We start from the raw sequence: 27,599 nt of genomic DNA, 5'->3' as shown, positions 1-27,599 counted from the left end.
CGAAAATCTGGATTATTAGAAATCTCTTGCTTTCTGTTTAAATTATGGTAGGAAGTACTTCATCTTCTACGTTGTGTGGTAAGTGCGATATTTCTGAGGAAAAATTACTGTTTTATTTTAAAATCTTAGTAGTGGATGGTGGCTAAGCTTACTGTAGGCATTCCTTTTGACATTGCCATGTTAAAACTCATACTTGTATATGTGGTGTGGCTTTGGTTTTAAAAGTAATCCACTCTCAAATGTAAAAGTAAATTCCTTCAAACTTTTTTTTTATTTTATGGTAGGTGGAAAAGATTAAATTTCTTCTGAGAAGTATTGATTTGGCAGATATTAAAGTTGGCACAGTAGAAGAGTTTCAAGGGCAGGAGTATACAGCTATTATCTTATCAACAGTACGTATATTTATTGTGGTGTTTTTATATGTGTCTAATTCTCTATGTTTCCTTTTAGATATAGGCCTTTAAAAAAGTTACAAGCTGTATTTTTATCAGTCTGTCACAGTGTTTGAAGGTAGAGCTTATTTTTAGGTGCATGCATGTAGAGTTATTCTTCTCTTTAAAATCTGGATTATTAAAAATCTGTTGCTTTCTGTTTAGATTATGGTACTGAGTACTTACCTTTGTGGTTTGGGGGAAGAGTCTGTGGGATTTTCTCACTTTTTTTTTTTTCCTGAGGGCAGTGGTACAATGCTTACTTTCTTTGTTTTGCCTCATACCATAGCTTTTCAGTCCAGCATTGTATTCTCTTAAAGTAGTTCTGGGTATGTACTATGCTGCTGTTTAGAAGAACTCATTATTTAGGTCATGAAAATTTTCATTTTTCAAAGATAGGTTCGAATATAGACAAAACAGAGGTGAAAAACAACTGAGCAATAGTTACAGCACACTGGTTCACTGGTTGCTTTGGCTGTTTTTTTAAGCCAAGTCAAAGCACACTGATGAGACTGCTTAAGAAGGCTTCCAGAAAAGACACACTGTGAATTGTCATTCAACTGAGTGGATCATTGCAGTCAGGAAATATTAAGTTACACTATGGCTTAGGTAAGTTGTGTTCTTGTTATTCTATTTCTAAAATCATCCTTAATTTATTTCAGGTGCGATCTCAGGAAGACTTAATTGATGATGAAAAATACTGTTTGGGCTTTCTCTGTAACCCAAAGAGATTTAATGTAGCAATTACTAGAGCAAAAGCTTTGCTGATTGTCGTGGGAAATCCTCATGTTCTTGTGAAAGTAAGTTTTGGTTTTATATCTTTGAATTGCATGTGTTATTTGCCACAGTAATTGAATGGTTCTGTGTGTTAATCTGATCTGAGGGAGCACTGGAATATGTTAAGAGTTTGTACTTTGTCCTCAGTCTGCATTTCGGAAGATATGAACACCGTGGGTTCCTGTAAGTATAGACAGTTTGGGTACCTACGCAGTAGATTTCCAAGCACAGAGGAAATGGTACTCTGTGCATACAGGCTCATAGTCCTTTTCATCTCTAGATGAGGTCAGAGCCTCAAGGCTCAAGAGAGCCTCAAGTGAAGTTACCTTCACTTTTTAAATGGAGAGAGGCAGAAGGGATTGTTCCCAATTAATGCAGCAGCTGCCAGGAAGGTGGTTTCCTTTTGAACCTATGCATAGTCCTTTCATTGGAGTAAGCTGAGCTTTTCTTAATATCTGATGTTATGTCTGACGTTACGAATAAGAAGGAAAGCAATATTCCACAAATGGCCTGAATAGAAAGTTTAGTCCCCTACACCTACATGTAACATATGTAAATTAGAGCAGCTATAGGTGTCTTCCTCCCACGTTACACCATGTTTGCACCATTTGTAGAGTTCTTTTTCTTGAAGAAGTCATGTTAAATCTCTTGCATTCATGTGCCATGTTAATTTGTTTGAAAATTCATTTCACAGAGCAGCATGACTGCAATTATATATTAATGTTCTCTTGTAGGATCCCTGTTTTTGTGCACTGTTAGAATATAGTTTAATGAATAGAGTTTATGTAGGTTGTGACCTGCCTTCGGAGCTGGAATGCCTGCAGAAGTAAGTTCTGGTCTTCACTTTAACCTTGCTAGATATGGATCAGATTACAGTACTTTTTAAAGCCAGTGTCATTGGAAAGATTGATCAGTACAACATGCGATATCACAGTGTGATTGGATTTTGCATTCCTAAGTAAACGTTGTGTAAATATAATGACATGTAATGTAACCATATTTTCTCCGACTCCATAAGAAGAATCGGAGCATTAATTATTAAATCACAGCTGCTGTTGACTTTGGTATCTTCTGTATCCCCAGATGATGACATATTTGATGACCATGAAGGGGGGGTGTGGACAGGGAAACTGTTTAAGGTGATTTCACTGTAATTAAAAAATTACAATTAAAAATTTGATTTAAATGTCCCTTATAACATGTAATACAATGTTAAATGAGTATTATGTACTAGATGATACTACTTTTTTTTTTTAATCAAAACTGTTGTTTATGGAAAGGTAAGCAAGATTTTTATCTTACCCCCCTTAATTGACAGGTGTGACTAGTTTTTCGGTGTTCAAGATGCATTCAGTCCTCATCTGTTTTGAAACTAAGAATACTTAACAGAAATTTAGCCCGGAGCAAATGAAGCATTTTTTGTCCTCAGGGAGAGGCACATGGTCTGAAATGGATGAAAGTTTCTGCAAACAAGATTTTTATTTTCTTAAGAAGTGAAAAAGTTGAAATTAATAGTATAAAACAGTAGTGGCAACTTACTTTCTTTTCTGTTTAAAATGTACATGACCGGGCCTCTGCAAAGAAGAGTATGCCTGAATCTATAACTGTATGCCTGAATCCTCCAGGTTTCAGAAGAAAAATACTGAAGAACTCTTACATAAGCTTTTCCTTATTCTATAATTGTTTCAGCTTCTCAGTTTTCTCTGACTTGTGTAGTGCCACCTAAAACTGGACTGTCCCAAGAACATATATGTGTGGTGTCATTGTCATGGGAGTGTTACAGTAATATTTCTGCAATGTGAACTGGAATGATACATTAACATCGCACAACTGATGTCGAGTACCTTAAGCCAAGCATGCTTAAAAACTCCCAAGTTTTTAAGGCCTTTGTTTAGTTTCCACTGCAGTCCAGCCATTTGCTGTGGTGTATGTCAGAACAATACTTTAAGTGGTGGGTTAAAATAAAAGAAAAAAAAAGAGAAAAATAGAAAATGTGTTTTCCTTTCTATAAATACACTGTAGAACAAAGTACCTTGTTTTATTTTGGCAAAATTAAATAACTGATGGTTTAGCAGTATTCCTGCTCTTGGCTTCATTTTGCACTGTGCTTTCCCATTAAATAGCATTTTTCTCTTGTTCCTTGTCCTCTCCTTGGTGATTAAGTCCTGCCACACAGCACTTTAGGAACAGTTGGACAACTAGACACTGTGTTTATAAACTCTCTGCACAACAAGATGGCTTTCTGTAACAGGCAGAAGCATTTTAGATACGACTATAGGCTACAGAGAAACAAATGGAGGGGGGGAAAGATATCAAGCTTTTGTTTGCTTGTTTACAGTCCACTCATATCACTTCCATTCCTGGTGTGCACTGTACTTCTTTCCTTTGCAATGCACAGTATGTAGATACTTCAGCTTCCAGGAGGGCAAGTGTGGTAAAACATCAAAGGCAGACACAACATAAGGGTAGGTTCATTGTACCATGGCAGGGTAGAGTGCCTGGAACTACCTCTCACCCAGACTACACTGTGTGTGCCCAGGGTGAGTCACAGCTGCATTTGAGCAGCACTCCACACTATTCAGCCCAGTCACTTTGTCATGATTTTATGCTGCTTAACTTGCTTTCACTCATGACAGGCCAGATAGATGATGTGTGTGTTGTTGCAGTATGGTTCTGAAAATACCAGCATTGATGATGCCATGCCAATATTCTGCCTGTCCTAGTTGTTGCCTCCTGAAAGAGCTCTTGCTTCAGGATAGTGTTATGACATACCACATCTCATAAAACACTGCTGCCAGCCTTGGTTTTTGTCAGTGTGCTCATGCTCTCTTGAGGGAACAGGGAAGAAATTGTAATGGAGATGGATAATCTTTCCTTTATTGCAAGATACAATCCAGAACTTCTGATTAGTATTTCCATGACCTTTGCATAGCAGAGTAGCAGAGGACTGTTTATGTTGTGATACTTAATAGCTACAATTTAATAATCTTTTAACTGTAATATCGCATGTTAACATCAGTTTCTACAAAGATAAACTGCTTGATACTCAGCAAAATTCAGATGACCAGTGCCTATTATCATATGTGGTGTTGGTTTTTCTAGAAGAGTTCTTAGTTTAAAGAGCAAGTACACAATTTTGAGTGAAGAAAACAAAAAATCTTTCATCCAACAACAACATTTTGCAGGTGGAGAAACTCATGTACTCTTTTCACTGGTAACTGTTCTTTCTGTAACTCATATTGTCCACAACCTTTTCCCCAAGTTACTAAGAATAGTCTCTGACAGTCTTAAAAAATGGTTCCAGAGAAGCTTGTACTCATTTTATGTTGATGAATGGGGAGAAGGGGGATTCTGTTTCTAGATCTATTGTTATACATTTAAAACTACATTTTTTTTTCTAACCCTTTCACCTCACCCTGCATGCTCCTGCCTATGAGTGACTGATAAGTTGTTCTGCGTGATATAAACCACCTTTGTCTTCCTCCTTATCTTGCAGTGTTTCTCAGTTCTGCCTACATAGCTGCTACTGAAAACCTTGTTTGAAGAGAGACCTACCCTGTGGAATTGTACAGGATTAAGCAGTGCTTACACCTTTAGAACAGTTCCTTCTGGCAGCTTGATGCACAGGGAGAGCTGGTTGTTCCAGAGGTGTTAGCTTTGATATTCTAGTCATTTCTTTCATGAAGACAGGACCTGATGGGCTGGAATGAAGAAAAGGGGATAAAACAGTGTTCACTATTGGTTAGAGTCATAGAATATCCTGAGTTGGAAAGGCTTGGTGCTGTGACCTCTTCCCTGGGGAGCCTGTTCTAGTGACTAACCACTCCCTGGATTAAGAAGTTGAAATCATCTTCCATTTTTCTTGTGACAAAAATGTACTTAAATGTCTTTTTGGGTATGCAAAAAAAGAATTCAGCCACTGCATACAAAAGGAGCAATGACAGAGTCACTTTAGAGTCAGTCTCTTTCTTTTACAGGCAGTTCAACTAAGCCTTACTTTGCATGAAAACCATGTTCCAGATACTCAGTTCTGGCTACAGGAACAGTCTCTTCCCTCAGAAAAAAGAAAAAAAATAAAGCTCTGTCATGGCTGTTTCTGATTTATTAATTCATTGCCTTACTAAGAAATTACAAAAGCCAGAGAGGAGGTTACACCACATCTCAAGGAGCACATCAGAGGTAGATCAAGTCAGAGAACACTGGACCACTATTACAGATTTCTTTCCCTGCTTCCCTCCATATATTGTATGAGGCATTGTGAGCTCAAGAAAAACAAGAGACTGAGAAAGAGGTATACTCTGTGAAGTAGATGATTCCTGAGTCATTTGACATGAGCAGTTAAGAGTTGAAATTTAAAAAATACCTTCAAAAGACAGTCAGAAAACATCAGAGGTTTCCTTGCCAGAATCAAAGCAAGAACACTGAACAGGTTCTTGCTTCCACAGTATGCTTAAAACAGTAGCAAATGTCTGAGAAGTATCTTCTGCATTGTAGCAGTCTCAGCACTCCTGACGTCTGAATTCTGTGCCATGGTACCAAGAGTTCCCTTAATAAATGGTATTTGCTTTTTCAAACAGGTACCTTACCTAGTAGGTGGCTGCATTTAGATCACAAGTAAAAGTATGTACTTCTAATAGTATTTTAGAATGTAAAAGCTTTATTAGAGTGGCATTCTCTCCTATTGTTTATTATAGTATTCCAGTGACTATTTCTAAATATTTTTAAGTTCCCCTTAAATTGCTGTTGTTTATCTGTCTATGATGGGGCCGTGTAGGTCAGGTCACACTGATTGATGAAGGAGTTACTGGCCAAGTACTTTTAATGTTTCATTTGTTATTGCTGTTAGTTCCACATCTTCTTCATAACAGCTGTTTATACTGTGCTCTATCTAGTGAATGTTACATTCCTATCAACTGCAAAGCAACATTTTGAAGATTAGACTGTGGCCCTCTGACATGAATCTAATTATTCAAGTCATACCAGCTCTGTAGTCCAAGACAGATGCATGGCTGGGTGCTCAGTGCTACAGTGATCAGGCTTCAGGGATAGGCTGTGTGTACTTTTCCAGATAATGCAGGGTGAAAGCCCTGTTAATTCTTTCTGTCTTTCCTCCTCCTGTACAGTGCTCAGTCTACACTTGAAGTGGAAAAAAATGGAGGCTGTAGCTACAACCTGTATTCAATGTCTTGTGTGATCGTGTCTTTTCCATAGAGCACATTATCCCAGTAAGGACATTGTATCAGTGGGGCAAGAAAGGAAATTCAGAATATGCAGGCAACTGCACCCACTATTTACTGTCTTCTGTAGCCTTGATTTGACAATATTATGGAAGTTTAATAGATTCTTTCCTTTAAATAAAATAGTTTCAAGGTGTCAAGTATTGTGCTGCACATTTTGGAGCTCAGGTACCAGAATAATGAGTATTTTAAATCTTAATAATAAACAGACTCTTTCTAAAAGCAAAATTGGTTTTTTGCAACTACCAAAAGAGAACATTCTTTCACAGATTCTGAAACAATTCATTTGTCTTAGTTTTATTAGACTTGTTAAAATGTAGGTATTTTGATTATTTAAATAATTGGTGCTTTTTTCCTAATAGTAATAATAAGGAAAATGTGCTAGGCTGTGAGGAAGGGTGTTCTTCCAGCATGTGGTGATGAGTTGTGGTGATATATTCTTGGGGCTGCTTTATGATTTCAGGAATTCCTGTTAAGCCTTAGCCTTCCTGTAATGAGTTGGCTGATGAACTGTCCCTTGACCACACCAGGAACCCTTGCATGGCTAAGGGGAGGGTGGCACTGTCCATACCAGGAACTTCTGTTGTCTGACCAAGGAGGGGAACAAGAGATAATCAGTCATCCCCTGAAAACCTTAGAACATTCTTTACCTGAATCGGAGCCTGAGTGAAACAGCACCATTGTTACTGGACTTTTGAAAAATTCCAGTAATTACTGTTTTGGATTACGGTCCGGATGGAAATTGACTGATGCCTAAAGCCAATTCTCTCCCAATGGGAGAGTCTCCCTAGCCTTCTTGCCCCTTCAGTCTCTCTGTAAATTGTTCTGGCTCAATTATAACTTGATTTTCTTCTTGTATGTTCCATCCATGTAGTAAGTAGTATAGTGAACCTTGCCCTTAACTTAAAGTCTCACTTTCACAAGTTTATATTAAACATACTTTTTGCTAATACCTTTGACAGTGATTTTTTAAGCAACCTAAACTACTCGTTTGGGACAAATTGATGTAGTTGGCAGGATCCTAAATCAGGATGTGTGAAAAGAGTGGGAGTATAAAATAATCCTACTAAACTGTTTAAATTTCCTTACAGCTTTAAGTGTTGTTATGTCTCAGTATCTCTTTAAAGATATTTCAGTATCGGTCCCTTGAAAATTGCTTCACGAGAGCAAAAGGAAACACTTCCACTGCAGTGCCTCACAGAAGTACAGTAAGTGAGGAGGTGATGTGCTGTAGAAAGACAGAAGTCAGTCAAACTGCAGACCACGGAATGAAGAACTGTATGTAAAAAAGGAAGAAGTGCTATTGAAGTGCAAAATCTGAAAAAGCCTTGGAATTTGCCCAAAAGGCACAAATTAATAGTTCCAGTCTAAAACTAATAGTTCTTTTAAGGAATACCAATGTCAAGGAAGTAAAAATTAGGAGTCAGAAGAGATTATAGGTAATGAAATACAGTCAGGAATGGGAAAATGGGGAAACAGTTTGGTGGGGGGAGCGTTAACAAACATAAACAAACAAAAACCCCTTACCAGAGTTAGTTTCCTAATCTTTACTTGCTTCTCTGCAGTGCTCTTTGTATATGACTTCTCCTTTTACCTAACTGGAAGGTGCAACTTGTGTGGAAGTGCCAGAACTGAACAGTGGATTCCTCTCTTGTCATCTGGTGTGTACACAGCTGGCGATGTAAATGCCTGAGAGTTGTACTTTGTCTAGATTGTCTAGGCTACCTCTAGCTGAAAGAGAGAAATGGATCCTGAAGGTGGTTTACTTCATCCTAAAAATGTGTCTGCAATATGTGAATGAATCCATGAAGGTGCCTGTCTTCCCCTGACTGGAGAAGGAGCCTGGAAACTTGAGACAGGCCAAGTTCTTGATAACCAAAGCCAGGTGTGGGAAAACCTGCCTTAGCTGCCTGCATTATCTTTTCCTAGAAGCACAGGTCTTACCTGTAAGTTAGTGAATAGCAGTGTAGGTAAGAGGGGATATGACAGTGTTTGGAAAAATTATAGAACTGGAATTTTTTTTTTTCTCTTGCAGAGAAAGTAAAGGTTGCTGATGTAAACTGGTTTACATACAGTAGGACAAAATTCTTCAGTGATCACTAGCTACTGAAAAGCTGCGTTAGTGGAAGAACAATTCTGAGTCAATGGCAGGGCTCACTACATCTCAGTGTGAGGAATGTTAACTTGAGACATTACATGCAATTGATATCAAACCAGTTTGAATAACAACAGTGATCACATGGAGAATAAAATAAGGCCTATGTAAGTACAGTCTTACTGGGTTTGTGAATAAATTTAAGTTCACAAAATTTACCAAATACCTTGGTTTATTGATAAATGGGGAGAGGTGTTCATTATGACAGGAATCCTCAGATAACAACACCCACACTGCAAGTCCAAGAGACTTGCATGAATTATTCTAGATCACTTTAAAATTTATGAACAGTTAAAATTGTTTGTGATGCAAAATAGCATGGGAGTTCAGCAGCTCTTCAAATACATACCCTTCCTAATGGGAAATAATGTTCATATGTAGACAAGTCCTGGACAAAACTTGGGTGCTTTTGCTTTTGCTTTTGGTACACTTCAATATGATAGAATTCAGTTACCATCTTCAAGGAAAATACTGCTGCTTTTGTTTTTACACTTTGGAGTGTGCACAGTACACAAGGTAGAAGTACGTCGATACTGTTGTTCATGGTTCACACGTTGTAGTTTTCAGTTGAGAAAAAAGGTGTCTAAAAAGTATCAAAATTAAAGGGAAGGTGAGCAATGGCAGAAGTTCTGGGTAGGAACAATAGCAAAGATGAATACTGGAGAAATATTTCCATATGCACTCTTCTTAAGGAGAGGTAGTGGTGTTGAATCTGTATATGGATGCCTGAAGGTGCTGTTCTAGCTGGTGCATTATGCTTTTGTGGCTTCTCAGTTCTTTCATAAAACCATGCAGGTGATAATGCGGAGGTGAGGTCCATAAAACATACCCTGTGTGTCAGGTCTTAACATGCCTGGGCACATCTTTAGTGGCATACAGTAAAGTTGGCATCCCAAAACCCACTTTGCTTCACTGAAAGCTGGGGTATTTAGCTACTTTTTTGTGAACAGAAATATCTCCCTTTGTACTAATTAAGTACAAAGGTAAATTAAGCCTTTTAGTACAATGATGCTTAACAGCAGTGTATGTTTTCATAAGAGATCCATGTATTCCTAATAATATATGCTTCCCCATCCCTGGAAGTGTTCAAGGCCAAGCTGGATGGGGCTCTGAGCAACCTGGTATAGTGGAAGGTGTCCCTGCCCACGGCAGGAGGGTTGGAACTAAATGATTCTTAAGGTCCCTTCCAGCCCAGGCCATTCAATGATTCTATGATTCTGTGTCTGAAAAGCCACAAAATGTGTCTCTGTATGAATACCAGGGAGATGTCCCAGTCAGTGACAACCGCTAAGGTGATGGTTATCACAATACTTGAGTGTATTTAGAGGGCAGTCTTGCTACAGTAAGGGGCAAAGGGGATGCAGGATTGTCCCTCACAGTGAGACTTCTTAAGCAACCGCATGTACCGTGTTGATGATGGGATAAAAATGTGCTCCAAAGGACAAGTCCTAGTGCTGCAACTTTGTTATTTCAGTTGGTCCTTGTCAGCAGGGTGGTCCTGGGGCCAGGGAGGGTGGCAGGGCTGACATGGCAGAGGAACCCTGCCAGAGCGAGGTGCAGTCCCTGCTACACTCATGGGTTTGCCTTCAGCACAGAGCGAGTGGCCAGGCCGTGGGCAGAGAGTGGAGCCACAACCCTGCAAATCCCCAGCAGCAGGGAGGGTGGAGGGCAGAAGCCTGAAAATGTGCATATTGTCAGTTCTTGGCACTTTGCTGAAAACAGTTTTTGGGAAGTTAAGGGCCTTGTGATGGCTTCCATTCTGTTACTAACAGATACGCCCTGGGGCAATGGAGAGGACAAGGCAGTGAGGACAAAAGGGTAGTGAAGGTTCCCCTTTCGGCTTTCCTTGAATTAATGAGCAAACTGCACAGATGGGATAAGTGAGGCAGAAGAAGAAATCCAACATAAACATTCCATTTAGATTGCCTAAAATGAAGATATTCTTTGTGTGGAACAGGAAAGTGACCGAAAGACCTTTTCACCTCGTATCATTTCTGTTTTGGGGAGAGCTCTCTGAAGATTGTTCAGGTCTTGCTATAGAAAAAAACTGTGACAGTAATTATCAGCCATGTAACGCTCTAGATATGTATTTCTATCCTTGAAATAGCACGCTGGTTTTCATAGGCTCCTTACGTCTGCCACCAGCCCAGCAGCCTGTGCTAGAAGGGGCAGGTGCTGGAATGGGCAGAACCAGTCAAGTTCAGCTTGTGCTGTACTGTCATCATGCTGTCAGGTGATGCAATTCATTTCACCTGTCCAAATTTCCATAGTCTTGAGGTTGTGCTGGAGTTGCCTCATTTAAGACTTGACATTTATCAGATGTGGCAATTTTTAACTTCAGACCCAAGCAATTGCTAATAATAGGCTAGAAAATAGCTGCAGTTAACTGTCTTGGGCTGTTCATTAATTTTACTTAAGCCATCACCCATTTTTAAAAACAACTTGTTTGCCAGTCTTCAGTCAGATTTCTTCATCCAGTATAATGCTATCAGGCTTTTATTTTAAATGGTATAAATACGAGGTACCACTAACTAAGCAATAAGTCATCCCAGATACGTTCTGCCTTTGCACTGAAAATGGTAACAGTAATATTATCGCTTTTTACTTCATCATGTCCTGAAATTAAATCTTAAAAATTATGGTGTGCTATAAGCATGTGTGACCTGTATGGTAGTGCCCTGTACATGAACCCCATTTGTGTGTGGAGTCATTGCTACCATCACAGAAAAATCTAGCAAGAAAAAATTTAAAGAACAGAGTAGGTTTTCTTTTAAAGTGACTCACAGCAGAAATACACATGGAAAGAAACAGGTTACCAAATAAAGCAGAATTAATTTTACTGAATTTAGTAATAGAAATAAAAATAAATTCATTACAAGCAGATTAATGCTACTGTTTGTATATTGCTGTGTAATCTTTATCCAGATTAAACTGGAGATCTGCCTGGGATTGAAGTTAACAAGATTTAGTCTGGACTCAAAAGCCAATCTGTACTGTCCTGCCGTCTGCTTGTAGATACATCCTGAAATAAGTTACCATTCTTTCCCCAGCATGAGAAGTGTGAACAGTTCAACATAGCTTTCCCTTCTGTTTCTCATGTCATAGTGTTTGCATCACTCTGTGTGCATCCAGTCAAGAGCAGAGTCACACCTTTAGCCATAACATACTAGGGAAAGCGTAACACTTGACAATCAGCCTTGCATCACCATACCCTGAAGATATGGTAGTGAACAGGCTGGTGACAGTGGTTTGAACTGCATGTTAGTGTGGTGTCAAATATAAATATTCCTTTTATAAATGATGTTTCAGACAGTAAATTATTCAATGAACCAAGTGGAAATCAACTCTTAACTCACACCATAGGTACATTTTTAAAAAACCTCTTGAATACAGTGAAGTGCCTTAAAAGTGCATTCTCTCTTTACTTCTGTTTGTCCCCAGGTGCTTCAAGCTCATCATTATTCTCTGCAAAATATAATTCCATTTGAGATCCAGGAGCAACTGTGTTCCAAAAATGTCTATTTTAGTAATTTCTTGTGCTCTTACTGTAAAAGGAATTTGCCATTTATAGTTTTTTATACTGGGAGTTTTTGCACTGGACTCGGGGTTGGAAACCCATAGCAAGCCAGACCTTCAATTCACAGGCCTGAGGTAGCAGGAATCTCTATTCAGACAAAATTGCAGATAAAATTTGTATCAGCAAGCCTTCTGCTGAATGATAAAACAACTCTTCAAGGGATTATCTGGTGTAATCTGAAGATAGGGCCTAGATTCAAATAAGTAAATTCACTCTTCTGAGCAATGCCATTGAAATTCAGACATTTTCCTAGACAGGGTTGGACAATCCATGCCCAAAAAGGAATGTAATTTAAACTTGTGAGTAACCTCTTGGACTTTACAGAATTTTTGAAACTGTAGATATGTTTATTTAAGAGTTTTAACTTTTTTTTTCCCCATCTCCTTTCTGTGTAATAGGTAGGGATGTATGCAGAAAGTCTCACAGAGTGTGAGGAAGAGGTTAACCCAGTACCCCAGGTGCCTGAATGTAAATGTAGACAACTAATGGTATGTTAAAAGTGTGAATAAATCCACAATTTCCATACAGCCAGGCCTGTGGGGCTGTGGATTTACTTGCCTCATTTGAAAGACTGGGAACTGTAGAAATAGTTAAGAACATGAGGAATGAAATCATCCCAGTTTCCAGTTAAAGGTTATCCCAAACATTGGCTTCTAAAAAATATCTGTGTACTGTTTGCATCTGGAAGGGTACAATTACAAATGCTCCTACTGAGCATTCTGATGCTTTAAAAAGCAACTGTTTTATGCAGTGCAGGTACCAGCTCTGTATAAGGACATCTTCCACTCTCCACTTACTGCAAAGGAAAAAATCCCATTGAAAGCCCAGAAGGTAATTTTTTTTTTTTTAAATGTTCAGGAAATGCATTGTCTCTGTGTCGGTGTGTATTTGTATGCACTGGGGCTGAAAACCTTTAAATGATGACTTTTGGTCAGGTACACATTGAATCTCTCCCCTTTTACCAGGATATTACAGATTCAGTGTGAATTTTTGAGCAGCTGCTGCCTATTTTGTGGTAGATGTATGCAGTGCTGTAATCCATTAACACCTGAGCAGTTCCATTAGCACAGACAGAATGAGGCAGGTACCTCAACAATTATTCCACCTCGCTGACATCATCTGCATCAGCAGCGCCTGGGGAGGCACACACCTCCCTCTCCATGGCAAAGGAAGGAATTACCGCACGCCCTCTGCAGAGTCTCAAATCTGTTGTGTTTAAAGAAACCCCATTGCCTGATCCAGTTCCCACTGCCAGCAGTTCCATGCCATGTATTTCATTTCATTTTGGTAGAGTTACTCCTGTTTTCCAAGGTTTACACAGGCATCTTGCTGCTTTCTTAAGAAAATAGGGGTTTGCAGGTTTTATTAGGATAACTGTTAAAGATTGTGGCCGCTTGATATTCCTTTATTATTTTTTTTCCAGTTTCATTTCTTCTACTAATCAAAAATATGTATTTCTCTTACGTTCGTGTTAAAAAATACATTGTGATCTAATATGGCTTTAGGATCATTTAGCCCACAGACACTAAGTTGAGTGTCCAAGGGCATCATCAGATTTTCTGCAGATATTACCTGTCTTGCTTAACTTGACGGTTATTTTTTTTGCTTGACTTTGTCTTCTAATGTGAAAATTTCATTGTATAGTAATGTAATGCTGCTCCGGCATAAGCTTTATTTAATAAGGTACACCAATAACCTTTTTCCATCAAATATCTGTGCTGTTGTTATTGTCATATATCTAGCAGCTTGTAAATCAGCATGAACGTTACTCATATGCTGTAGTTTTCTGTATCAAAAAGCTAAGATATACATATTTAATATCTTATTAAAAGTCTAGTACATAAAGTAATTATTTCCGGTGTTTATCAACCAAATCTGTCATTTTGTCCAAATATATTTAATACAGTTTGCTTCAAATGTGAATTTCTGGGTTCCTAGTATAACTCCTGCAGCTTTTTGGTTTCGCAGCAAAATACATCAGTTACAAGAAGCTACAGAGACATTACAGCACAGAGAGGAGCTGGAAAGCCTTCAGTTTCTGCCAGCAGAAAATATCCTGTGATGTGACATTAGCAGGGTTAGGAAGAAGCCACATCCATTCCATAGCCTTCATACTGCGACAGTGTCTGCCCGTACCTTATTGACTGGCATTGGTTATGATACTGTACACAGCATGATCTCTGCAATTTCTCCTCAGGGCAGACTACACAGCCCATAATTCCCCATGATGTGGCACTCACCCATTTTAGTTCTGGTAAAGTGGTGGGGGTTTTCCAGACTGAACAGAACTTCTTCAGGGTTCAAGCAGTTGTTTATATTCAAAATTATATAGATTACATTTTAATTAACTTCTTAATAAACTGTCTGCAGACTAGCTGGTTCCTTTAATTTGTGGGGGCTTTTCACATGGCTAGTTATTTTTTAACAAGCTCTAATAGATAATTATGGGATATAAAGTATCTCCCCTTAATGCAGTATATTAATTTGATCTTCCTGATACTTTCCAAAGAAAATACTAATTTACTGTAACTCCATTTTCTGCATCATGACTGACAGCTTTACCCTCCCTGCCCACTGTCTGCTCTGTTTGGCTCTCAAGGTTTCATCTGGTCCAAGTTTATATAAGGAACTTTGCCTCTTGTCTTTGTCCCCACAAACAAAACAGGTTCAGTCAAGAACTTCAGCTTATAGCTTCAGGCATACTCTAGCAATCATTATTTTATAATATAAACTTGGCATAATGGGAAGTGATGCAACCATTGATATTCTCTATTCAGAGGTAAGTAGCTCAGTGCAGCCGAGATGATACTGGAGACCTCCACATTCCTGCACTAAGACTACAGCAATGTCCAGTGAGAGCTTGGCCAGATGAACCCACTTGTGCTAAGTCATGCAAAAATGCAGACCATTTGCAAGCACATGTGCAGTGGATTAGCCTTACTGATGAGAATATTTCCACTTTTTTAAGTATGGCTGACTGTGAGGGAAAATAAAATTAAGAAATTGCATCAGGGTTATTGAACCCTGGGAGACACAACCAGCAGCACATGCAGGTTTGCCAAAACTAACAAACCAGCACATGAATTAAAAAAGTTTTGCCCAAGGCTACATTCATAGGATTACAAGAAAAACCTGTTATGTTGATAGATGAGAATCCAGCTCTTCATTAGATGTGCTGCATGTAATCCTACCCTAATAGCTCTTCTGGGGGGAACATCACTTACAAAGCTCAATGTTTGTAGCCAGGAATGGAGGGACATGATTTGCAGCCACTATACAGCACTGAACCACAGTATCTCCCAAAGGCATATTTTCTTTCTGGGTTTGGGCATCTTTCCAGATGTAAGTCAGATGCGAAATGCTACCTGTGTAACATAAAGCTATAAATAGGTTTAGTGTGGAAGAGACCTCTTGAGATCATCTAGTCCGTCCTCCCTGCTCTGAGCCTGTACAACAGGGTCAGGTTGCTCAGGGCCATGTACAGTTGGGCTTTTCAATAGTTCCAAGGATCGGGAGTCCACAGCTTCTCTGGGCAACCCCTTCCAATGTTTGACCACCATTATGGTAATTTCTTTTCTTACACCTAATTAGAATTTCTATTGTTCAAACTTGTGTCCTTGTCTTCTCAAAGGTGAAGACAAAAATGTATCTTCAATAGTCTTCTGAAATAAAAAATAAAGCCAAATAAAAAAGAATTAATTTTGTCTAAGCTGTCTGAAGGAAGCAGAAATTCCTTGCAATATATCTGGGAGGATCTATTTGCAATTTTTTTCCTTTACTGTAGGACTGATAATTACTAACTATCTCTGGAACAAGATAGAATTCATATTATTTCAAATCTTTATCAGCTTAGTTTTTCTCGTGATAACTTTAGTCATCACATTTGCTTGCACACCATTTAAACATTAAGTCAATAGAGCTCCTCAAGAGGATGTAAATTACAGAAAGTATATTCATTATTCCAGTTTTGAACTGTAATTTTAGTTGCTTCCAGGGCACAAGAGGCTAGGACACTCAGATAGTCTTAAAATCTAGATAACACAGCAAAAATTATAGTCATACTCAATGACCTTGCATGGCATTGCTCAGCGCTCCAGATTCTTGGGGAACTATTTCCTGTTCCTTCTCAGACCAGGCAGGTTCTTGCCTTTGTCCCATACCACAGACAAGCTAACAGCCCTTTGGAGAGCTGGGACAAGGCTATTGGGTGGACTAGAAGGAATTCACTGTTTGTCACTTACTTCTAAGCACTGGGCAGTTTGGTTGTAGCAATGGTTCAGACCCAGCTGCTGGACATAGAATCATAGAATCATTTTGGTTGGAAAGGACCTATAATATCATTGAGTCCAACGGTTGACCCAGCACTGCCAAGTCCACTACTAAACCATGTCCTTAAGTGCCACATCTTCAGGTCTTTTAAATACCTCGAGGGATGGTGATTGTAGGGATAGTTTGATTTTCGGAAGAATTTGTAATGCGAAAGCTAGGAACTCAGTTTTCCCTAGGAAGGCTTTCTGCCTAAATGGTAAGTCTTTCTCAAAGGCAGTTTCAATGATTTCTCTCTCTTCTCCAGGCTAAACAACTCCAGTTCCCTCAGCTGCTTGTCATCAGACTTGTGCTCCAGACCCTTCACCAGCTTTGTTGCCCTTCTCTGGACACGCTCCAGTACCTCAATGTCTTTCTTGTAGTGAGGGGCCCAAAACTGAACACAGCATTCAAGGTACAACTTCACCAGTGCTGAGTACAGGAATGCTGAAGAAAAGAGCACTGGCCAGTGGGGCAAAGGGATCTGCAGCTGGTGTCACTGTGAATTTGTTTGCTATTGCAAACACTGCAATAGCAGACAGTCTGCTAGCACACAGCAAACAACACTCTGGACATAACTGGGCTGGGCAGGTAATGGGTGCAGTGTGCACGCAGAAGTTAGAAGAAGTCTCGTGTGGCAGATTTCATGCACTTCTGTCAGGAACACAGCAGTCCTACCGCAGTGTGCAGCACAGGTGCTGCCTGCTGCTGCTGGTTCTGATGTGCAAAATCATGTTTCCACTGTACTGCATGATACCTGTGGCACCAATATTGCCTATTGCTGTGAAGAACTGACTCTTTCTCAATATATTTGAATTCTAATTTTTTTGAGAAATGCTGCAAAACTCTTTCCTTTCTCAGCTCTTTAATTCAATCACTTCTAAATCTCTGAGTTGAAACAAAGCCGAAATATTCTTGTATAAGCTGCAGTCATAGGGGGAAAGATGATTATGAATTCTTGAACAGTAAAAACATGATTTTCTATTTTAACTCTTTCTCTTTGTTGCTATGCTATTTTTTAAAAAAACTTTATTATAAACTTGGCAAAGCACTGGTTTTATTAGGAATTTATGTCTTGTTGTTTCAGAAATATATATTTTGGCATCCATGAGAAAAAACTAATGCCAGAAAATCTCCATTTGTACATACGTGTTTGCAAACATTAGACAGCAAAAGCCACTGAAGATTGTATTCGGTTTCTGCATTACCTTTTCTGGAATATTTTCTACTAAAAATGAAGAATATCACCAGCTGGACACTAAGTCCTTCCAATATCCAGTTCAATACACTCTGGAACATCTCTTGAGGGTAGGCCAATGCCCAAATTCATATGCAGGCAGCATCTGCCAGAAGATGTGACAAAGGCTGCCTGACCTCCACAATTCAATATACAAAAAATAATTGACCTTCCAAGGCAGGTAGATATTAGCAAGAATCCACACATCTGCATATGTGGATGAGACAAGTAAACTCCCTCCACTCCACACATGCTGCCTTGTCTAACAGGCTCCAGTCCACAGTTGTCGATAGTCATGCTATGCCTAACAGTCTTGTGGCAATTGGTAGGGCAAATCCACCCCCTCCATGGGAATGCAGAGCTGGTCCCAGGAGGACACTTCCTGTGGTGCATTGTGAGACTTGGATTTTTGTAGCAGGCTCGGGGCAGAAGTTGTGTCAGTCTGCCAAGGCATATGGCTTTGCAGGGCCTGCACACTGTGGTTGTGTTTACTGGCAGCTGTGGTTTGGGACACTGGATCAGAGGGACAGTTCATCATTGTGTGAAGGCATTGAGTATGGAGACTGAACACAGAGCATATGATAAATCTGACAAACAAGGCAAATGCTGCATTCTCATCCATCAACACTTAAGGAACAGCAGAACAAGACACAGCATGGTAGGTGGGACAATACTGCCTTGCTGACATGGGATGACCAGTAATGGCTCCACAATGTCTGGAGGATGGCATGCTGCAAGGGAGGTGCTCTAGCCTTTCGAGGCCATGGTACATGACTGAAGAAGTCGTGACTGAAGCCACAAATGGGCTGTCAGCAATTTTCTTTGCAGATCAGTACATTTAGAAGATTCAGGGTGGGGTTGTCCTGTGCATGTGGAACACAAAAGCAAAATGGCACTGGCTTGAAATCACCTGGATGTCAAGACTGTACATACAGCCATGACTTGTTTTGGTTACAATCTGTAACTGCAAAACGAAAGGTAAATATTTTTTCGTGGAGCAGAGCCTACATGCTTATGGATCCCTTAACCAAACAATGTGCTTTCATAAGAACTACAGACTTAAGGCTAAAGCAGGCAATGGAAATTAGGGATGCCACATGTGCTCAAATTCATACCACATCTGACAATTCTAATGAGTAATTGCTCACTGCAAATGCATGTGCTGTTTTGTGGATTGTGAACTGTTGTTAGACATGTTATACTGATATCTTACAGATTTTAAAGTGCTTTTGCCTTTTGGGGCTTTTTATTTGAGCACTACAGGGATGAGGGTGCTGTTAATCTTTATGGAGTATTTTGTGCCTAATTAATTGTAAGGACCTAGGTAGCTGAGGGCTTTTCTTTACAGAATAGGATATCAATTAAAATGTAAATCTTTACAATTGCTGTCTTGGGGACATAGGGATCCCTATAATTGAACTGTGTAGATTACTCACTGTGTTCAAGTACATTAATAATAATATGTTGGCAGAGCTGCTCCTTCTTAATTCCTTACAATTAAATGGACAGTACCAAGTGTTAAAAACAAATGATGACCTGTGTTCATTTTGTCACTGTATTCAAGAGGGTTAAAATAGTTGTGTAGTTAGAACAGGTGATTGATAATAACAGTTAACGGTGCCTATCAAAAAGCCTGCAAACTGCATGAACAAAAACTGATGAAAAATGCAGGAGTTTCACATACCTCCTTGTTCCTTTTCATTTCCTTTCCCTTTTGCATCTTTACTTGGACATGTGATGCAGGGCTGGCTACAGATTACCTGGATGAGAACTGTTTCCCCCTTTCATTTGCTTGAGCTGTCCCTGGAATTGCCTTTTTTCAGTAGCAAAAAATGTAAGCATCTGTTAAGCATCTGCAGAGGAATGTTTGCAGTGAAAAACACATGAATCTCTCCAGAACAAGACAGAGACATCTGACCCCCACTGCAGGGAGAGGGGAGCTGTGTACTCATAACTCCATACATGATCACAGATCAGTAAGAAAATGCTGGAAGCTGCTTAGGGTAGTTGTGAAGGTGTTGCTGCCCCTCACCTCACCTCGACTCTCCTTATTCCACAAACCTGTGTGAAGTTCTCTCTCTGTTTCTCCTGCACTGCTCTCCCTCCTGGAACACAGCCTCTCTCTTTTGCCTCTGCGGCAAAATATTTCACAGCTCTCTTCCTAAAGCCCCTCCAAGGTAGCAGCAGGATGCTCAGCCTTCTGGCAGCACAGTTTATCTTGCAGATCTCAGAGTTCCCAGAGAACCCATCCAGCTAGAATTCCTTAACAAACATGCAGGAAAAGGAATCCCTCCAGTAATACTTCTGTACAACAAGATGTAGGCTTAAAACCTTCCTCTTAATACACCATTTATTTGAATGCTGAAGAAATAGCAAGACAACAATTTAGCATAATGGAATGGTCTGAATAACTGTAAAATTACAACACTAGTGTTTATTTTTCATTGAAGAAAATTCTGACATCCTGTAGCAGAGGAGACAACATATCCTAGAGGTTAAAGCACTTCCTTGTAAGTGAAAAATCTGAGCCCCCTTCAGCCTGAAGAAATTTGAATCTGTTGTTCTTAATAAAGTTCTCAATAAAGCATGAGGTGTTCACCATCCACTCTGCTGCAGAGCCAGTGTGCAGCAGAGTGCAAGAAATGGGACTAGGGAGAGGGGACAAGATATAGGGGATGTGTGTGTAGTATGGCAAGATGAGGATTCCCAGCAGTTTATTAGTTCTGAAGAGTTTGGTTCCTTGCTCCAGATTATATTTATGTATTTTAGCTTGTGATGCTCAAACAAGCAGGACTAGCAGCAAATATCCCTTCACTTAGGGTTTAATAAGAAAAGAGCCATCACCATGTCCTCTTGTACTTCCTTGTTCACTTGCATTATGGAGTTTACTTCAACTTTAAATGTTCCTTGCTACAATGAACTGGAATTATGACTGCCTTCCATGTGATATTTAATACCCTGCCTGGCAGGATGAAGCCTTTACTTTGCAAGCTTCAAAGTGGAATTTGCTGATTGCAGTCTGTATTGAGCAAAGCCGTTCAGCGTGTGCTTTGCTTTCTTTTATCAGAATTTAAAATTTTGAAGCAAGAAACTAAAACAAGCAACAAGCTGTCTTCTGACTACAGAAAGATACAAGTGTAAAGACACCATCGAGTCAGTACTGTCGTGGTTTAACCCCAGCTGGCAGCTCAGCCCCACGCAGCCACTCACTCACTCCTCCACAGAAGAATGGGGGAGACAGTCGGAAGAGTAAAAGTGAGAAAACTCGTGGGTTGAGATAAAGACACTTTAATAGGTAAAACAAAAGCCACACACACAAGCAAAGTAAAACAAGGAATTTATTCACCACTTCCCATGGGCAGGCAGGTGCTCAGCCATTCCCAGGAAAGCAGAGCCCCATCACATGTGACTTGGGAAGACAAATGCTATCACTCCAAACATTCCCCTTCCTGCTTCTTCCACCAGCTTTATATACTGAGCATGGTGCCATATGGTATGGAATATCCCTTGGGTCAGTTGGGGTTTCAGCTGTCCTGGCTGAGTCCCTTCCCAACTCCTTGTGCACTCTCAGCCTCTTTTCTGGCAGGGTGGTATGAGGAGAAGGCCTTGACTGCTGAAAAGGCGGTAAGCACTGCTCAGCAACAATGAAAGCATCACTGTGTTATCAACACTGTTTTCAGGACAAATACAAACCAGGGCCCCATACTAGGTACTGTGAAGATAATTCAGACTATCCCAGCCAAAACCAGAACAAATACCCAATGCATTTATGTCTTTAGTCTCCTCTGAATCCATACAATCTGCCAAAATTAAATTCAAATAGATTTTTAAGATGCTGTTTTCTTGTTGGCTTTTTTTTGTTTGTTTGTTTTCCCCTTGGTATTAGTTTCTATACCTTCAATAGGTTGAATGTGTCTTTAGTCTCACACTGGTCATTCCATCTCCAGGTCCCATGCACTATCATGCCAACCTTTTTAACATGGATGCATTTCCTGCCACAAGCAAACCATATGCAGCTGCAGTCTCTGCTACGGAAGCATTTCAGCACTTCTGTCTCACTGTCTTCAGCCACAGTATTGAGCCCCCACAAAACTTCCACATTTGGACTCCACATAGCACCACTGCAAGCTCTCTTGACTCCACAATGATCGGTGTCATAATGACAGCAGAATGAAAGCACTAGGACCACATCACAGGACACCAAAGTTCTTCCTGTTTCTTTTTCTTCATTGTTGTGAATAATCACTTGGCATATTTGGGGGAAATGAAATGGTTTTAGCTTTTTGCATACAAAATAGCTTTTAAAATAATGATCATGGTATCTTATGTGTCTGACTCTTCTCTCTTAGACTGGAGACCTTACCTGTAACTGACTAACACGAGAGACTGATACTACCTTAATTGGCTAATGAACAAATGTCTAATATTAGCAGGACTCATTCACAACTGTATCACTATGAGCACAGCAATTCTGAGTTCCAGTTATATTGCCTGTTACCTCTAGTACTAAGTGACAATTACTATGAAGAAATCAATTAAATCACATGCAAGCTCTATCACATTACAATTCTATTGCCTTCCCTTCTACACTTAGTATTAGGGCATAAGCCCACCCCTTCTCAGCCCACCCTTGCATGCCAAGTCTTTTGGACATAGACCTGATTAGAGTCCAGCAGGCTGTCCCAAGTGTGTTGTCCACCATCCATAGGTCAGCTTTACCACTGGAGGTATCCACACTTCTACAACCAGAATATCCCACGCCTCTTTGTTCTCCACAGAATTATACCTAATGCCTATTTTTAAATTATTTCCTGGGTTTTTTTCCTATTTAATTATTTTAATTCCTAGTGTTTATTTTCCTAAGCCCACCTTGTCAACAACCTTGCATCTCTCTTTCTCTGCCTAGAGTCCTCCCACAAAAATGGGACCTATTTAATGACCTGCCTCTAATTATTTTTTCCTCATTAGTGCCAATTCTGCTACATCCACATCCAAATTTGATATTTCTAACACTGTTATCTAGGCAGTTTTGACACAATGTGGTATTTGCTCATCCTATTAATCTAGATAGTCCCAAGACTCCCTTCAGCCCGTTTCATTCAAGCTGATTACATTTCATCTATACCATATGCTTTTTGAACAGAAATATGTTATCCTACTTTAGCCTTGACTTCCCTACTTACTCTTGATTTATGCAGAGACAGCTTGCATACCAGAGCAACAGAATAACCCTTTTTGTGCTCACACAACCTCTTTGCCCTTGAACAGCTTCAGTCATCCTCCAGGTTCCTATGGCAGCATTAGCCCGTTTTGAAGCCATGTTTGAGCCTCTGGCTCAGTAAGGCTGGAAGGAATGTCCTTTGAGGAGTGGCTGAGTACTTCAGGCTTGTCTAATTTGGAGAAAAGCAGGCTGAGGAGTGACCTCATTGCTACCGAGGAGGGTATGTGGAGAAGGGATGCTGATCCCTTCTCCCTGGTATCTGGTGATAGGTCCCATGTGAATTGTTCACAGCTACACCAGGGGAGGGTTAGACTGGACATTAGGAAGCATTTCTTACCAAGAGAATGGTCAAACACTGGAAGAGGCTTCCTAGAGAGGAGGTCGATGCTCCAAGCCTGTCAGTGTTTAGAGGTGTTTGGACAATGTCCTTAATAACATGCTTTAACTTTTGGTCAGCCCTGAAGTGATCAGGCAGTTGGACTAGATGTTCATTGAAACTGAAATGTCTGTTCTACTCTAAACAACCCCAGAAGAGACTCAGTATCAAGGAGATGTGCATTGCAGCAAAAAATACTTCACTGATGTCAGCAACAGTATCACATCTTACTGTTAAGAGTCACTTTTTCTTTCCAGGAAGCACAGAGCCTCCTGTTACTGCCAAAATCTCATTTCAGTGCCAGCAGCCACAGCCAGACTGCATTGCCAGTTGCCACTTTTCACTATCATCCAGCATCTCACTTCACTTTACCACCAAAATCCTAAGTGCTAAGACCCACTGTCACAGCTTATCTGCCACCTGCCCATTCCCATTGCCAACCCTACAGTCTTGTCTCACTGGGAGCATCTGCAAAGGCACGGCTGCTCTCACCAAAGGTGTGACTTCTGCTCACACAGCCAGCCAGCAGCACCTGCAGAGCTGTGGCAGCACTAACTCCAGTCTGGCCTAGCGAGAGCATCCCTGACACCACAAGGAGTAGCTGGTCTGTGCGAGGGCCACACCACCCCCAAGCCACTGCTCCATGAGTGATGTGATTCCCAAACTGGGTTGATGAGGTAAAGACCACATGGATTAGGGTCGCAGCCTTGGCTGAAGGCAAGAAACGCTCCACAAGTACTTCCCAGTCCTTCTGCTCCCTGACAACGTTATCAGAGAAGCTGCGTCCTTTCCATAAATTCAGACTGGGGAACTGCATGAAGGATTCATGGTAGCACAACTGATGTTAAAGCTACCAGATTAAAAGGCAGCAATTCCCAAGTGACTGAGAACTGACTAGAACAAGGACAGCACACAGTCACCCTTAGGGAGATGGCTAAGCTGGGACAAGCTGTAATATAAGAGACAGTGAGTGGGATTCATGTGTAAACTCTGGACACCCACAGTGTGGAAATGATTCATCTCATTTTGAAGAGGACATCTACACTTGGTCACATGAACTGCACCATTACATTTAGCTATTTCTCATCCTACATGATTCAGGAATAGTGCTCTGCAGTATCTTGCTCAGATGCCTTCATGTTTGAATAGATAAATCTCACACTGCATCTAGAGGTAGTAAACCCTCTGCTTAGAAGGCAAATTCTACATGCTACTGGTCTGTCCCCCTGTCAGAACTTGTAATCAGTCTTTCATTTTTTCTCACTTGCTTTTGAATTCTAAACCTTCAAAACTTCAGAAAACAGGATTTTAAAAAGGCACACACTTTACCTTCAATAAACAATATTTTCTATATGATAACAACAAATTATTTATTCAAACTGTCTAAAAAATAATACTTCCTTTTTTGATCTTTTGTTAGAATTAATTAGAATTCCTTCACATGACTTTCTACTTTGATCTGTAAATCAATTTCTGACCCTACCAGCAGCTTGTGAAGTATTTATTAGCACAGGAATATTATCACAGCCTGATTATTGTCTAGATCACCCATCTAGCAGCATACATGCCAGCATGTTATTGCTGAGAAGCTTGGCTGTGGTGTTTGTCTGTAAATTATGACAGTAATTTTCCGTGTCCCGCTCTCTGCCCTACTACAGGTTTCTGTTTACCCATGTTTTGGTCTGACAGTGCTGTTCCATCTTGTCTGTCTCTTTGGCTTGCTGTACAGACATAATCTTGCCAAGCAGGGTTATAAAATCAATATGGCTAAATCAAATAATGGTATTATAATGAAGCAAGCTTCAAAAGATAAATTTTATTCACTCGTGGATGTCATATTTATTTTAAAAGTAGAGTGTCTGATTTACAGTTATTCTTCTATGCCTTGCATATTAAATGTGGAACTAAATACAATTTAGGGGGAAGATATAATAGATGTCCACAAAAGCATATGCATCATGGAATAGATAGACAGGTATTGATCCAAATACCTTCCCATTAAGGCACATCTAATTTGATGATTTGTTTATGTTTGAAACAAACAGAACAAGGTGGTTTTGACACAACAGGATGTAAACCTGTGGAATTCCTTAATAGAAGAGGCTGCAGATGCCAGAAATTTGCACAGTCCCAACAGAAGACCAGAAAAAATATCCTACGAAGAGACCTTTTGGGGGTTATTAAATGACCTCAAGCTCAGGAAATTCTCTCAACATTGTTGGAAGCTGGGACGGTGCTAGGGAACAGGCATGCCTCATTTTAACACTTCTTTAATTGACCACTTACAGCCACACGTGGAGATATAAGGGACTAGATGTCTTCTCCTAAGTTCTTAAAATTTGTACATGCTTACACCAAGCTTCCTCAGAAATGATTACTGGAACTGGCATTATTTCCTCATGGAAAAACATAAGGAAGGATCTAGAGTCAGCATCTAGATAGCAGACAAATGCTAAGGGCTTAGACAGGGGAAGATAGGAGGAATTAAGTAACTGGATGGGCAAAAGAGAGGATTCAAAAGGGGATGACATAATAAGGATTGGGGAAATGGTCTTTCAGCCATATTCTCTGTGAGCAGGACAAGTCTGTCAACAGCAGAAAAAAGCATGGTAAAACGATGACGATATTGAAAGTCTGAGAAAAAGTTTTTCAGAAGATCAGCTGTACTTCCTCAGTACTACTGTACTGTACTCTCCTATGCTCAATATCATCCCTCTGGCAACAGCAATAACAAGGGCATAAGGTGTTTTGGTTCTTTGTTGTTGGAATGGAAAGCCTGTATATTACGGGCTGATAAAATACACATTTAGCTCAAATAAAGCTATAGCAAGAGAAATTGGTGCATCTAGCCCTTATTGCAGATGGGGGGCATTATTGAGCCTTGAAGCCTGACGCAGCAACTGTCCCTACTTCTCCTCACATGTGGGGGACAACACAGGCTATACTCTATTCCCAAGATCACTGCACCAGGATCCTCACTGCTCTGTCTCCTACCTTGCTCTGCCTGCTCTGCTGCCTGGGATACTCCTTGTGACCAAGAAGACCACACTGCAAGCACCCACTGTACCTGGACAAGGGGGTAAGAAGAGAGTACCTCTCCTCCCTGTCTTCTCCCCATGAGGCAGATACCGTTTGTTGGTCATTACAGAAATCCAACAGAGGTACAGAGCCCATAGAGGATGAGAAGCAGGGAAAATGGAACAAGTGATGGTAACAGCTTCAAGTTTAGGCTCTCTTGCCTTCTGATCCTTGGTGATCTTCAGGAGCATGTGGCACCAACAGTTTTGTGTCTGCTGCCTGGAGCCTTCATCAGAGCTGTCACCATCAGGACATCCCTCTTGCCTTGCTCATTACATCTCTGCCTGGATGGAAGGACCCCTGCTAAGAAGTATTATTTAAAGTTTGCATCCAGTATTGAAACTTGAATAATCAGCAGAAGCCTCATATTGTTCACAGTGACTGGGGAAAGAAAAATTTCACAGTGAAGAGGAAAATCTACGCTTTATTCATGCAAGTTGCAGATAACAACTGCAAATCTTTGAGATAAATATCAGCAGTATTTGTTGAAGCCTATCTCTGGTTTTCATCTCAGTACTGCTAAATATAAAACATAAACAACTTGAGAAGAAGGAACTGTGACCTGGAGCTCTTGTCTGAACATCATAGCTGCTGGCTGTGATGTAGCACATATGCTGTGTGGTCCAGCTTTTGCCCAGAGTGTTAATGCGTGCTCTGTTCCCAGCCTGTTTCAGAGGAGGACAGCAAGGTCTGTGAAGATACAGGCCTGGACCCCATCAGGCTGAAAGGCAACCTCTGCATTTCTGGCAAGTGCTCTGCCTTTAGGCTCTTCCAGCAGGCGTGTCCAACCCCACCTGTGCTTCAAAAAGACAGCATCAGGAAGGGTTTTCTAATGGCAGCACCTAAATCCTGACGTGCTTGCAGGTCCAAGACCCTCAGGGCACAGCCTGCTCGGGTGCGGGTTCCCCTTTCCCTCACCACCACCCGCTCCTTCGCTGTGTACCCGGGCCTGAGCTCCGCTGTGCGCGCGGCAGGGCGGGCGGGGGGATGGAGAAGGGAAGGAGCTCGAGCCTCCTCCTGCCGGGGCCACCCGTTCCCGCTGGGCCGCTCCAGGACCTCTCTCTCCGAGCCCTCTCCGGGCCGCCCCCGCGGCACAGCGAGCCGTGCCCCCCGGGCCGCGCGGCGCATGCGCGGTGCGGCCGCCGCGCGGTGGCTCCTGCAGGGACGCGGCCGCCGCCGCCGCCCGGGGCCGCCGCCGCCGCCGC

General features: G+C 40.8%; 1 protein-coding gene and 1 long non-coding RNA gene across 5 annotated transcripts in view; one reads left to right on the top strand and one right to left on the bottom strand.

Annotated features, from left to right (window-relative positions):
- MOV10L1 (Mov10 like RNA helicase 1) overlaps nt 1-6,452 on the top strand; it is a 37,699-nt gene extending 31,247 nt beyond the window's left edge. For 3 of the 4 annotated variants that reach the window (XM_064656210.1, XM_064656207.1, XM_064656211.1), the window contains 4 exons: nt 285-392; nt 1,094-1,231; nt 1,943-2,034; nt 4,705-6,452. In XM_064656210.1, coding sequence (XP_064512280.1) covers nt 285-392; nt 1,094-1,231; nt 1,943-2,034; nt 4,705-4,738 — 372 coding nt within the window. In that variant the 3' untranslated portion in view covers nt 4,739-6,452. Of the gene's footprint in view, nt 1-284; nt 393-1,093; nt 1,232-1,942; nt 2,035-2,526; nt 3,343-4,704 lie in introns of those variants that run through there. The other variant, XM_064656208.1, reaches the window with a different exon arrangement.
- A 14,587-nt stretch (nt 6,453-21,039) lies between these two features.
- Nucleotides 21,040-27,532, bottom strand: LOC135414897 (uncharacterized). Its single transcript, XR_010430884.1, has 2 exons — nt 21,690-27,532; nt 21,040-21,332 (listed from the first exon to the last, which is right to left on the bottom strand). It is a non-coding gene; the product is annotated as an uncharacterized LOC135414897 (long non-coding RNA).
- Between the last annotated feature and the right edge of the window lie 67 nt (nt 27,533-27,599).

The sequence above is a fragment of the Pseudopipra pipra genome, chromosome 5 (genome assembly GCF_036250125.1).
Source record: "Pseudopipra pipra isolate bDixPip1 chromosome 5, bDixPip1.hap1, whole genome shotgun sequence".
NCBI classification, from domain to species: Eukaryota; Metazoa; Chordata; class Aves; order Passeriformes; family Pipridae; genus Pseudopipra; species Pseudopipra pipra.
Note: the sequence above shows the minus strand (reverse complement) of the source record. Positions and strands in the feature narration are given on the sequence as shown.